The sequence below is a fragment of the Thermobia domestica genome, chromosome 2 (genome assembly GCF_964235325.1).
Source record: "Thermobia domestica chromosome 2, izTheDome1.hap1.1, whole genome shotgun sequence".
In the NCBI taxonomy this organism is placed as follows: Eukaryota; Metazoa; Arthropoda; class Insecta; order Zygentoma; family Lepismatidae; genus Thermobia; species Thermobia domestica.
This window is the reverse complement of record NC_137455.1, coordinates 291,782,971-291,797,039: the sequence shown is the minus strand read 5'-3', so window position 1 is coordinate 291,797,039 and position 14,069 is coordinate 291,782,971. Positions and strand designations below refer to the sequence as shown.

The following is a 14,069-nucleotide window of genomic DNA, read 5'->3' as shown; positions in this document are numbered from 1 at the left end:
TATATATATATATATATATATATATATATATATATATATATATATATATATATATATATATATATCTGACGTTATTTCCAACTTAACAATAATAGACCTAATTTAATACTTATATCCTTCATACTACATGTTGATTAGTTTGCAATGTTTATTTTTTAAAAAAACTCGGAAGTCCAAAAATTAGGACCACCCTTATACGTATATAGATAGATATATTACACAAGAACTCTGAAAGGCTTCTTTCGCTAGTCCTACCTTTGCTGTTATTTCCGGTTTTATTTAAAATTATTTCACTTACTTTTTGCATTATATATTACTTTGTGTAGTTGCAACGTACTGTAAAGGCTGTACCTAAAATCTATGCAAATAAATGATACAAAAAGTCTCAGAAACTAGTCTCAATCGATTTCATCTCAAAATTCTGTGAAATAAAGAGTAAAACGTATGATGTCCTGAACAACACATATCAGGTAACATACAAATGAAAGCAAGAGCGCGCTGAATCGAATCTTACCTGGAAATTTTACATGTGAATTGCGCTTATCATTCATTCTATACTAATTTGACTTTTCTGGTTACTATAGAAAATCAGTTTATCTTTTAAAAAAATGTCATGTTATTACTTTAATGGCTCTTTATTATGTTTAACATACTTCAAATTCAAATAAAGCTTTATTATAATTCACTATTTCCTAATTCTTACAACAGTTAGTTCTGAATCCCAGACATAAAGAAAAAGTGATTTCAAAATAAAGGCCTATTGTTTCTTTCGGCTCTAGTGTGTGCTTAGTACTGAGAGCCTAAACTTCAGGTAGAATATTGAGTAGCTAAACTTTTTCACTAATTTTAATAAAAGTCCATTATCTTTTACTTTATTCTTATAGTTCGATGCGAAACCATCAAATTTGCTTCATGTCTGAATGTAGATTATAACGTTCATCAACGTTAAAAGAAGAAAATGAAAGAAAATGCACTGTTACTTTGATTTACAACTAACAATGCTTTTCAAACACTTATTAAACACTCTTCGTAGGAGCCCAAACTTCGCGTTGGTGAATTGCTTCACTATTTGACACCTACAGATGTTCTAATTTAATGTTTATGGGTATTGTTCACTTTCTCATTTCGACACACTGATAATGGATGCTCTTACTGTAACAAGGTTTTTTTTTGTACATTTCATACATAAATACACATGTATTACACATTGGGTTATACATCAAGGTAGCATTGAGCTCCTCCGTGGCTAAGCGGTTAGCGTACGCGCCTTTGGCGTGGGAGACCCGGGTTCGATTCCCGGCGGGAGCTCACGTGGTTCGGATTCCACGTTAATCAATAGGTCCACGTCTCATATAGCCTCGCTGCTGAACGGGACGTAAAACTCAAAAATCAATCAATCAAACATCAAGGTAGCAAAATTATTTTAAATTGACATTGTTTGTTTTATATTAGTCTTGATGGTATCTTGCATTCATAAGTCGTTTTCAACCGTTTTTCAATGACAAATGCTTTCCCCGAACGAAAAAAAAAAAATTAAGAAAGAAGTTGGGAGGAGGGTAACATTCACGCCTAAACTACTGTGTGAAATGATGAGTGGAACTGATAGCAAGTTTCACGTAACTCTTTGTTCCTGATTTGATTTTTTTAATGATTATTTTATTTAATCCACTGTGATATTTTGTTTAAATCATGTATTGTGTGTCTGAAATATTTTGATATAAGAAATATATTGCATTAGTTTGAAATCTACTCTGAATAATCTTTACAAAATTACTGGAAAATAGTTTTATACTATTTTTCTAATGTAATTTGCAATATATACATCAAGATTGGAGCAATATGTCTTTCCAAATAACTATTAAAATTTGAAATACTGCTTGGTATTAGACACATATTTCTCTTCACCGTTATCCAGTCATTCTATGGATGACACAATATCATTTAAAAATAAAAAATGTTTATACAAAGTTGGAAACGATGCATTACTTATAGAATTAAAGATGGCAATTATGGATAACCTGTATAATATGCACAATGTAACCAAAAATTTTTAAATATTGCTTAAGTATATTTAAAGAAATTAAATTTATCTTAAAATGTTGGAGGCCATTGGCCATTGTTGGTTGTTGTGGGCCATTGTCTGGTTGCCCTTTTTTTTTTTGTGGCATAACAATATTATTTATGGTTATTAGTAGTTACAACATTGGGTTATGTCACACCTTCAGAGTGGTCATCTAAATTTGCTTTCAGGTTTGTTATAACTTATTTTACAGTTAGGAAGCATTCCTTGTAAGAGAATTTAATTCTTAATTGATAATTTGTAATTTTCAGCGTAAGATTAAACTAGCAGATCGTATCTAGAAGGCTGTCAAATAAACAGACTTTTCGCTGTGACATGGAAAACGTGATCATGTAGGCTTCCTCCCAGTTAGTTTTTAGCCTAGGTGCCAGACATGGTGCTGTTGGAAGGTTTGCGTATAGAGAATTTGACTTCTGGAATGTGTTCTGGAATGTTAAAGGACAAGATTTAGCTTGGTCACATAATCATAATCATGGCGTCCACTAGTAACTTTAGAAAAATTGCAGACTTTGATTTGCACAGCTCTTGTGCAGTTCCTAATTAGGCTAACGCAATGAATGATACACGGTTTGAAAGCTGAAGAAATGTATGTTTCAAAATGATAACGTACATATCCATCAAATCCATTCTACTCGAGAAGCAGACCAAAACGTTCGAATTTTCTACATTATTCTGAAAAATTAAGAATAATCTACCCTGGTAACACTGTTATTTAGCATACAGCGTGTAGACAACACTGATAAATAAACATACGACACGAATACATACTGTATGATACACATTTCTGCACAATATAGCAAGCATTGGAAAAATCTTTGAAAACAATGGGATGTCCGAAAATAGTTGAGTTGATTTTGAGTTTAACGTCCCTTTTAGCAGCGAGGCTGTATGAGATGTGGACCTACTGATTAACGTAAAATCCGAAACACATAAGCTCCCTCCGGGAATCGAACCCGTGTCTCCCACACCAAAAATAGTTGAATCACATGATCTTGCTATTTTGAAGATGAAGTATATCTTCGAACAAGTACATTAACAAATGAGAGCAACGTGTTTGTTGGTGATGTTATGTATCATTCTCATTGTATAAGTTCTTATTTGCTAAAATATAGGAAGGCGATTGAGAATAAGCAGATGAATCAGGAGAATGATGTTATTACAGCTGCATTTCAAAAATTACCACGAAAATTGACATTCCCTTCCAAAGGTTATGAACTCTCTGATTTGTGTTGCTTCATGAATGCAGAATGTCTGTCAACGCAATCTGTTAGCAACAAGCAGTTCAAAACTTTATTGATTAACCACTTCGGTGAAGAAATAATGTTCTCGTATCCAAAGGAAATAAATAAATCAGAGATTGTTTTCTCATGTGCAATTACCAGACATTATAGAGAAGTGCAGATAGGTCAAAACAGACAGCTGAGAAATTGGCAGAAATAATTAAACAATATGATTTTGAACTTGAGAACGCATTTTGTGACAAAAGCGATTTAGAATCATAATTGAAGAACTTTCAAGAAAATCGACCAAAAGAGTGGGAGGAGTTTATTTCTAATCTTATGCTTAACTATGAATCATTGTTAACGATACAAAGAAGATGTGGTGTTATTTGTTAAATTATTTACTACTCACTTCATAGTGGAAGTAAGAGAACACTACTAACTGTAAGTGCAGCTCAAGCAATCCATGAAATTCACAGGTCCAAAACTCTCATAACATGTTTGCATAACCTACGACAACTTGCAGCGACAAGTTCATCTACTTGCATCTAGAGTAATTGCTCTGAAGGAAGGCATAGGATACCTCTATCACCGTTGTTTGTACCTTACAAACCAAAACGAGGATCAATCTATAATTTTGATCATGAGGAAGATACCTTCTCTGGTATTGGTGGTACGCATGGCACAGTTTTAGTATTGTTTCAAGATGTTCAAAATTATCCTGTAAACACAACTACCAATACACTTGATGACTTCAACTTTGGACTCCTGGTAACATTCCACAAGATTTCACCCCAGCTGAAATAAGACCACTATGTATGTAATACACTGCTAGAGCTTGATCGTATCTGGTTCCTAAGTCGTTTCCTCCAGTTAACAAACTTTCCTGATAGTGATCTCCCGATCATAACTAGTGCTCCTTCCTGGAGTGCTTTCAGCTCGCTATTGTGTGACAAAGTTCTTCCCAAAATGAAATCAATGTGTGTATACCAGTTTTACTATATGCTGCTACAGATTTATCTTCTGTATACACAACAATGTTGAACTTTTAAGATGCGCTATCCCAAACCAATATACAATCAGGTTCATTATGGTCTGATAAGGGAATGTATAGATTAGCAAATGAAATACAACTGTGACAGTTTTAAAATATATTCCTCGGGCTAGGATCTTTCCACACTAGCAAGATTATAATTGGAAGTTACTTAAGTGGCAGATGTTCAGATATTTGAACCAAACGTAACAGAAAGTATAGTGAATGGATCTCACTACTCATGAGGGCTACATGGAGGCAGAAGCCATTGAGCGTTTACAGTGGCAGCAATTTTTCAAAAATAATGATCCAACGAAGTATGCATTTTTATTTCTACATGTGATGAATATACAAAAAGCTTGCGGGTGTGAAAATGCTGATGTCGCTAAGTTGGAAGTTTCAAAATTATCAATCCTTCTTTATAACATAGATGAATATTCCAGATTATTTATTCAACAAGGGTTCAAGAATAAAAATCATTCAACTATTAGAATGCATTTCTGACAAAGGTATTCCCTATTCTACGGGATATGATTCGTGCCGACAGAGAAGGCGACCGGGAACTTCATATGTCTTCATTTCGCAGAGCACTTCCATTATTATTTGTTTTTGGTAAAGTTAACTACGCCAGATGGGGAGTACATGCTTTGAGGATTGTCTGAGACTAAAGGATGAGCATCCAGATATCTACAAAGACTTTACGGGAGAGCAGTTTGTACTTTGGCAAATTGAAAACGTTTCAGTAGCGTAACAATGGATGTATAATAAGCTAGCCAAAGGTTCTGGTGGAATTATTGGAGTGGCATGACGTAAAGAAGCTATTGTAAAAAGGGATCTTACTCAACACGAAAAACGCAGATAAAGTAGTTATTTTTAGCAATGTGTGGTATCCAAATGAATGATGAATAAGTGACCCATCATGAATTTTCATCAACCCGAACTGTTTCAGGTGAAGAAAGAGTAAGGAGATGTCAACACTTCATTCACGAGAGGCAAAATCTATTTGATGTAAGAAGCAAACAGCTGAAGAATCTCATAACTGGAAAACATTTTACTAAAACTGAGATAGATTTCAAACTAAACTGCCTGGACATGGGAGAACAACTTTATCTGAAGTTTCGAAATGAAGTTTTCATCGAAAAAAACAAGAATCTGTTCTCTCCATGAGTTTAAAAGTTCGGCTGACCGAGCTATGGATTTTGGGTGGAAAAGGTGCTACAACACGTACATTCCACTTCATGAATTGGCTACATGTTTTAACAAGTTCATAATTGCAATTTTGCCTCCTGTATATTCCTTATCTGGATGTGACACAATCAGCAAGTTTGGCACCAAACATGCTGCTTTGAAACTTGCTAAAGAACCATCTCATCTTCTATCACATTTTGGAAAGGAAGAGATAACTAGCACCATGATTAAGGATGCAGTTTATCTTGCAAAGTTACTGAAACCAAATTCTAGATCAATGAACGAATGCCGCAAAGCACAATGCCATCAAATGAAGAGTGTTGACTTTACGAAGCTGGAACTAAACATCGTCTTCCTCACATCTTCATATTAGACGAACTCACGTTCAAAGTCACCGTTAGTATCACATTCTTGAGGATTCTTCAGTACTAAATCCTTCTGATTATGGTTTCATAGAACAGGATGGTGAATAGCAATCTTTCATCTTTGAAGATAGATTACCCAAAAGACTTCCCGTTTCCCTGTAAGTGCGAAAATAATAATAATAATAATAATAATAATAATAATAATAATAATAATAATAATAATAATAATAATAATAATAATAATATAATAATAATAATAATAATAATAATAATAAATACAAAATAAAAATAAAAAATAAAATAATAAATAAAATAAATAAATAAATAAATAATTAATTAAAATAAAATAAAATAATAAAAAAAGTACCCAAGAAACTGTATGTGCTTGCCGTTCAAATATGTTTTTTTGTTCCAACTTTTGTGACTAGCAGTAGTAGTAGTTGCCAAACACCTACCAAAGTACAGGATAATGAGTTTTGTCAGAGAGATTTTTTATTAAATATTTACAACCACTTGGTGCAATATGGTCATTGCTTTTGGTCAGTTCACGTACGCTTTTAATAAACCAAAGATTTAATAATTTTTATATAAAACAGATTAATTTCTTTGGCAATTTCTTTTCGTGTCCACTATACTAGTAAAATAATCAGCATTTTGTTTAAACATTATTTTTATTTTTATAATATTCTTTCAAAGTTTACTCGTTTTAGAAAGTGCTTAACCTTTCTGAGGAAGTAGATTTAACCTTCTGATGCCCAAAGAGAAACACACATAGCTTTGGAACGTTCTAAACCAGCTGTTGATAAACCACGGATAGTTTAGGTCTTGAAGTGTTTCCGAGGGAATCAAGTTACTGTTGATATGCACCACATCCATCTGTGCACTCCATCAATGGGAGGCGGCAATTAAAAATGGTCTCCTACCAATATTTAAGGTCATATTTTTTAGATAACTTATATTGTATTATAATCAGATATCCCATTCTTTGCACTTTTTTTTTAAATCTATCCAATTTCTGCGTATAATATACACATATGTTTATCGCATTTGTTAGTGCTGTCTAGCTGCTGAATGCTAAATAACAGTGTTGCCAGTTTAAGAAATTCTTAATTTTTTTCAGAATCGAATGTTTTGGTTTACCTCTTGAGCAGAATGGACTTAATGGATATAAACGTTATCATTTTAAAACATATATTCCTTCAGCTTTCAAAAGTCGTATCATTCATTGTGATACGCTAATTAGGACAAGAGCTGTGCAAATCAAGGTCTACAATTTTTCTAAAGTTACTAGCGGGCGCCATGATTGGCGGCCATATTGAAATAACTCACATGATGATGATTATGTGATCAAGCTAAATCTTGTCCTTTAACATCCCAGAAGCCAAGTTCTCTAAACGCGAACCTTCCAACAGAACCTATGTCTGACCCCTGGACTAAGCAAATTGCAATATTAACAATCTCCTTGCTATGATATGAGGGTTGATAAATATTTAACCAAAACTTTGTTAATCAATGGAACATTGTAATATTCAGAAACGAAGAGAATTTTGAGTAAATATACATTCAACACTAATATTCGAGACTAGAATAAAGTTTGTGAGAATAAACTTAGTTTCATCTCGAATTACAAATATCTGTCCCGATTCCAATCTGAATATGTCGAACTTTGTTCTCGTCTCAACTTCTATACATCTATCTCGCACATCTAAACACTGTGCACTTTAAATGCACATGAATCTTGTTTCATAAAATATCTTAATTATTGATAAACTTGCACTCTTCAATTCACTGATTAAAGCTTAACGTCTTTTCCAGTAGAGAGTCTATGTGAGACAAAACCTACTACCTTAAGTAAAACTTGAACTACTATTCGAGTTTCTATCCGAAATTAACTGTCCCCATCGGAGATTACACGTACTGAAAACAACAGGGTTAATCACTTGGTAACGAAGAGATGTTATTCACTTATAAAAGTTCGAAAATGCACAATATTCACATACTTACAGCTTCTACAAGTATCTTTACTTTGTTATAATTACAACAAATTACAAACACTGAAATCTGTATCTAGTTTCAAATCTGGTATGATTTTCTACACTTATTGTTTGTTCTCTTTAGTGACACTATCATTTATAAATATAATGACATTATAATATAGTTTCCGGAGAACACACACATATGATACAATATATATAAAGACTACCAAGCAATTAATTACAATATTACGCTAGACAATCTTTACGCTTAGAGATCTATACAATAGTTGAAGTAGCACTCGTTTAGAGTAGTGAACTGCTTTGACTTATTTTGATTGTTTTACTTTAATTTTTACTTCTTTCTTCTAACTAAACAGAGTAGAAGATTAATGGTCTTGCTATGTTGTAGCAATGCTGTATGACCACAGGAAGAACATTGGCAATTTAATTTAACATGTTCATCAATATCAATGTAAACTACTTATCCATTCCGTTGAACAAATAAGAAATGAAATTCTATAATCTACTAACACAAGAAATATAACTAGACACCACACAAAATCAAAAGAATTTGTCAAATTATAAAATTTCTAGGCAGTGTCGTTTCGTAAGAGATTCGAACAGTTAGACTATTTCGTTCACTGAGCGCAGATAATTACAATACAAGAAACCTTCTGGTAGATAAAAAAAAGTTATTGTTCTAAGGATGTTAGTGTTATTTAACTTAATAGTCATAGTCGTAATCATGAAATAAAATTACATTTCTGGTTTTACGTTCCACGATTATGCTCTGTAGGTTAATGGAGAGAAAGGATTGATGCAGGTGAATGATTATGAAGGAATTGGTGGAATAAGAATGTGGGAGAAAATGAGAGAACCCCGACAAAACGTGTATAGGCACGATGTTCTCAATGATAAACGCACATGTCTTTGGATCCAACAAAGAAACCTGCATCAATAGTTGTATTAATATTGCCAATATTAAAGCATTTTTTTTTTTTTGGGGTAAGTATTGAGGTTACAATAGATAACCGTCACCCTTCAAGATTCCACCAATTACAGCAAACAGCTATCCAAAAAGAGTGAAAAATATTATATCGACGCCGTTCTGACAGAAATCACTCACTCCCTAATTTTTAGTTTTTGTACGTTAATACAGAAAGATGGATAGCTCAAGGACAGTAAATTATGTGTAGGAGTTAGAACATAATAAGACTAAAATTAACATAGAACATGTATTGGCATTAGTTAATATTGCCAAACCGATTTTAGCAATGATTTTCTAACTTTGTAATGGTTATATCTCAAAACTAATATTTTGGACTTAGTGACTTCTGCCAGAACGAAGACGAAATGTTTGTCAAATTCTGATACACAACATTAAACAAACCTAACATAACATCAGTGGATACTTGAATGCTGTTCAGTGTCCTCTTAAACGCTATCCACATGATGAGTTGACCAAAACAGTATATTGAAACCAAAGAAAGATAGAGGGAAGAAGAACATCGAAATGAAATCCAAAATATGGATTCCCTTCTTCTCAGAATATTTTTTTACTTTACTGCAGAAGCTCAGAGGAGACCAGAAAATAGAAATGTCTTTGGCATCAGAAACCGGTCCTTTCTTCAGATCCTGGAACTTGAAAAAAGCGTTAAAAATAAGATATGAAATGTGTCGGCAATGATATTTTAAAAATATTTTTTGATTATTTAAATTTAAAAGACCTCATTAAATATAATTTACAATCGAACAGTGAGCAAGCTTTAGCAAGGAAATGTGAATTTATTACATTCTTACTTAAATTTAACACAGAAATAGTATCTTGTCCTTTCCATCTTTATTATCAAGATTTGGTATCACTGGATATGTTGGAGGGTAGAATCAGTATTTAGTAGGTTGGTAGGAAGAGAATGTTTAAACAACATTGCACATACAATTTGGAGAAAGAAAAGAAGACTAGATAAAGTATGTTGTTGAAGTCATCCGTTATTTTGATTATTAACTTGTCGGTTTTTGTGAAATCTTAGTATAATTAGCAGTAGTTGCGTTGTCTATTACCTATTATGTGTAGGATTCCCGTATTTCTGCTCGTATTCCAAATCAACATGGATTCAAGATGGCCACAGACTTTTCAATTAAGTTTGTGTTTACATTTTGACCGTCTTTCATTTTGCATAGGGTTATCATAGAGAGTCGGGACTTGTTCCATCTCCTTTCATTTAACAGCTTTCAAAGGATGTGCTGCTTAAACCCACTTGCCATTTGGTAACTTTGAGTTGGACCCCACCTGGGACCCTGCGGGGACCCTAGGACAAGACGTTTTACTTTAAATAGTTGTACTTTAAAATAATGCCACACGTGCTTTTCTGTTTTCACATTTATCTCACGATTTCCGATTTATAGGGATGGCAATGGACTTGTCAATTAAGTTTGTGTTTACATTTTGCGTTGGATTGTCATAGAGAGTCGAGACTTGCTCCATCTTTTTCATTTCGCAACAACTTTCAAATGATGGCTACTTAACCTTTCTTGTCATTTAAAGCTTTTGAGTTGGACTCCGTCTGGGACCCTGCGGGAAACCCTGGGGCAAACTTTTTACCCCAAAAAGTGTGCCCTTAAAATTGATAGGATATGTGTTCACCGAGTTTTCCATACACCCAACCGTTTTCGAATAAATGACCCGGTTCAAACTATTCTGCCAGCTAATAGCATTACAAAATATGTTCTAACTCTCGATATCCCACCCAATGGCACGTATAACTTTGGGATTCGTCTGGTTACCAAGTGCAAAGACAATTGTCTCATTTGCATTTCAGCGGAGCCACTTCGTGACCTTCCCTTGTCAGAGATACAGTATTTACCTTTGGTCATAGGGTTGCTCGTTCGATCCCAGCTCGCGCCAATAGGTTTTGTGGTGAACAAACACAGTATTCGTGGGTTTTCTAGGTTCTTCAATTTCGTCCTATTTTCTTCATTCCATCATTTCATTCATTTTCATAATCACTGTGTCATTTAACTTACATATAAAACTGAAAGATTTCGTGTCTTCCAAACCAATACACTTTGTTGAGAAGCAAATTTTTTAAACTGACAAAGGTTTACTTTGACTCGTTCCATCAGTAGAAATTACCTAACTAGCTCAAGATACACTGTTATTTTATTCTGTTGAATGTATCAGTACTGATGGTCCACTTAGCGTAGTAGATATAGGATTCAAAGATTATATATGTATCCAAGGCCGCCCATCAGGGGGGCAAGGTGGGGCGCTCGCCCCCCTAAGAGGAAATCGTACTTGGGAATATCGAAAGCCCAATAGAATTTTTACATTAGTTATAGCAAAATTTGAAACTATATTTGAAACCTTGTTTATGTTTGACCCCCTTGGAAACCACAACATGGGCGCCCTTGTATGTATCCGTCCTAATATTATGTCTATACGTCATCTTTTGTGACAACGACTTTCTTGAACTATTTTTGTCGCACAATTGAAGTTCGATGAACGAATTTTATCGCCCAATTGAACCCTCATTATGTATAGATTTATCGACTTTTGGACGTCGAATGTAAATTCTTGTTGTGCAACGACTTCAATGAATACGTTTGTCGCAGAAGTGGAAGTTCACTACGCGTACTACACATGGTATCATCTAAGGGTATGACCTTTTTTGGCTTATGTACTTTATATGTAAACACATTGTCATCTCAGAGGCGAATATTGTCGCATTTTAATTGCACTTAAAGTATTTAGATTCTAAATCCACCCGGGTACTACGCAAGATCATCATTTCGCTTATTTAAGGTCGGTTTAAAGGGACAAGTTTTGCCGATAGATGTCACTACAGTCTTCGTATATCTCTCATGTATTTTTTGCCTTTCACAAACATTCAGGATTTCTCTTACAAATTTCAACCTAGAGACTACAAATTTTTAAAGAAGCAATTTCATAACCTACCAAAGGCAACAATCCGTGCGGATTTTTATTTAGAATTTTCTTCATTGTTGAAATAGCTTGATTATTGAAATGAATATCTAAATCTTTAACAATATAACTGTTTCAACGATGAAGAAAATTGTAAATAAAAAATCGGCACGGATTGTTGTCTTCGATAGATTATGGAGTTTCTTCTCTAAATATTTGAAGTCTCTAGGCTGAAATTTGTAAGAGAAATCGTGAATTTTCGTGAAAGGTAAAAAATACATGAGAGATGTACGAAGACTGTAGTGACATCTACCGGCAAAGCTTGTCCCTTTACACCAACCTATACAGGATATCACCATCACCAACATTTCTATGCAGTATGATCTCATTCAAACCTCTTCATCTTGGTTAGGAACTGTCTTATTTAATGTCTTTCATTATTTCTTCAAGTACTTCTCTTTCTTTCCATATTTTCTTTCAGGATGTCTATTTTCACATGTCGCAACAAATGTATTTTTCCATGTTTAATTATTATTATAATCCTTCCAATATGTCAAGTTATTCTTCTTTTCTCTTTTTTTCTCAATACTTTTTCACTGTTCTATATTTTACCAGTTCTCTTCATCATTCTTTGCCCTGTCCATTTTTCAATCGCTTCAGGTCCATTTTAATCAGTTTTGCGTAGTCTCTATGATTCTTCTTCATGCTATACACTACATTACACAAAATATTTGATGGCCTATTTTCGGAATTGTCAACAAAAGAAGTGTTTTTGTCTTGATCAAGACTTGTTTCGCCATTTCAAATCTTGATTCATTTGTCATTCGTACTTCACAACTTTACCACTAGTGTTGTAAATAGAAAAAAAAAGTTCGTATTTTTTCAGAAATGTACGTTAAAAAAAACATTGCCTCTCGTTTTTTCCTAAATTTAGTTTTTTTTTTCAAATTGTCATTTATAATGTATCTAACTTTTATTTAAGTTTGAAGTATTTTTATGTAGGTGTAATTCCCGTAAAATGCAACATAAATTAAACGCTAAATACTGATACGGTACAAATATTTCACAATATATATGAATAGCATACCAACTAATAATCCGAGTTTCAGCAGTATTTCACCAATATCAACCAAGAAATCTATTATATAAAAGAGAACGCACAAATCCTTTGTTCCCTCATCACGCTAATACGGCTGAACCAATTTCTTTTATTTTTGGGGGGTTATTAGGATTTGGACCCTAGATGGTTTTTATCATATCACTTTAATTTTTAATTACCAGTGTCTTGAGATAATTGACCATTCAAGTGTCCATAACGTACAAATCCTTTGTTAGTTCATCATAGGTAAAAATAAACGTATTTATATGCAACCCGCATGACCGTGTCACTCGGCGGGTTAACATAAATGACAGGCGATATAATGTTAACATTTACTGCAATCTACTATGGTTTTTATCATATCACTTGAAAGCGAAAACTTCCGGGATGATCGCAGCGAAGCGGGGCGGGTTAACATAAATGACAGGCGATATAATGTTAAGATTTACTGCAATCTTCTATGGTTTTTATCATATCACTTGAAAGCGAAAAAGTAAAAATTATCTAAGTAACAAAGTTTATTGCGTTCCGGGGTGACCGCAGCGAAGCGGGGTGAACGCTGCTAGTAGAAGTATAAATGAAAATTTGTTTTTTCGTGAAAGTATTGTCTTGGAATGAATTTCGACTGTCTTTTTTTCTATTTTCCCTGTAGCTGCCTTCGTTGTACAGAGATCTCCTTAAGATTTGTCAAGTAGATGCTTCGGATGGATTCCTAATTGTTGACATCATTTGAACGGGCCTGCGCGCAGTGTCACCAACTAGGGAAATTAAAGTTTCCCTTAATTTGGGCAAAAAATTCGAGTTTTCGAAATTTTTGTTTATAAATCCGTACTTATACGTCCGAGCGCAAGTCAACTTACGCCAGTCGAACATTGCTCCTTACTGAACAAACGCGAGTATAGGTCGTTACAATGGTGTAATTAGGGGGCGCACGAAGAATTCGTATTTAGGTTCTAACCCTTGATTTCTCAAGTTTTCCCCTACTTTTCTGTTTACCGTAATCTATTTTTTTAATTAGAAACTTTGCTTCTTAAATATCGCAATGATACTTGTAGGATATATTAGTGGTGTACCAATGTTTATTTTAAGATAGTTTTCGTCTCTCTGGTAGCAGTGTTGCAAGCTACAGAAAATTTTAATTCTCGATTTAAGAGGGAAATTTTGAAAAAAATCCGTTTTGTCTCCA

The 14,069-nt window shown here is 33.8% G+C and overlaps 1 protein-coding gene across 1 annotated transcript in view; it reads right to left on the bottom strand.

Moving 5' to 3' along the window:
• Nucleotides 1-4,016: 4,016 nt before the first annotated feature.
• Nucleotides 4,017-14,069, bottom strand: part of LOC145679458 (glycine receptor subunit alpha-4-like) — a 34,533-nt gene continuing 24,480 nt past the window's right edge. The window contains exon 8 of the mRNA XM_081750037.1: nt 4,017-4,098. Coding sequence (XP_081606163.1) covers nt 4,017-4,098 — 82 coding nt within the window. The remainder of the gene's footprint in view (nt 4,099-14,069) is intronic.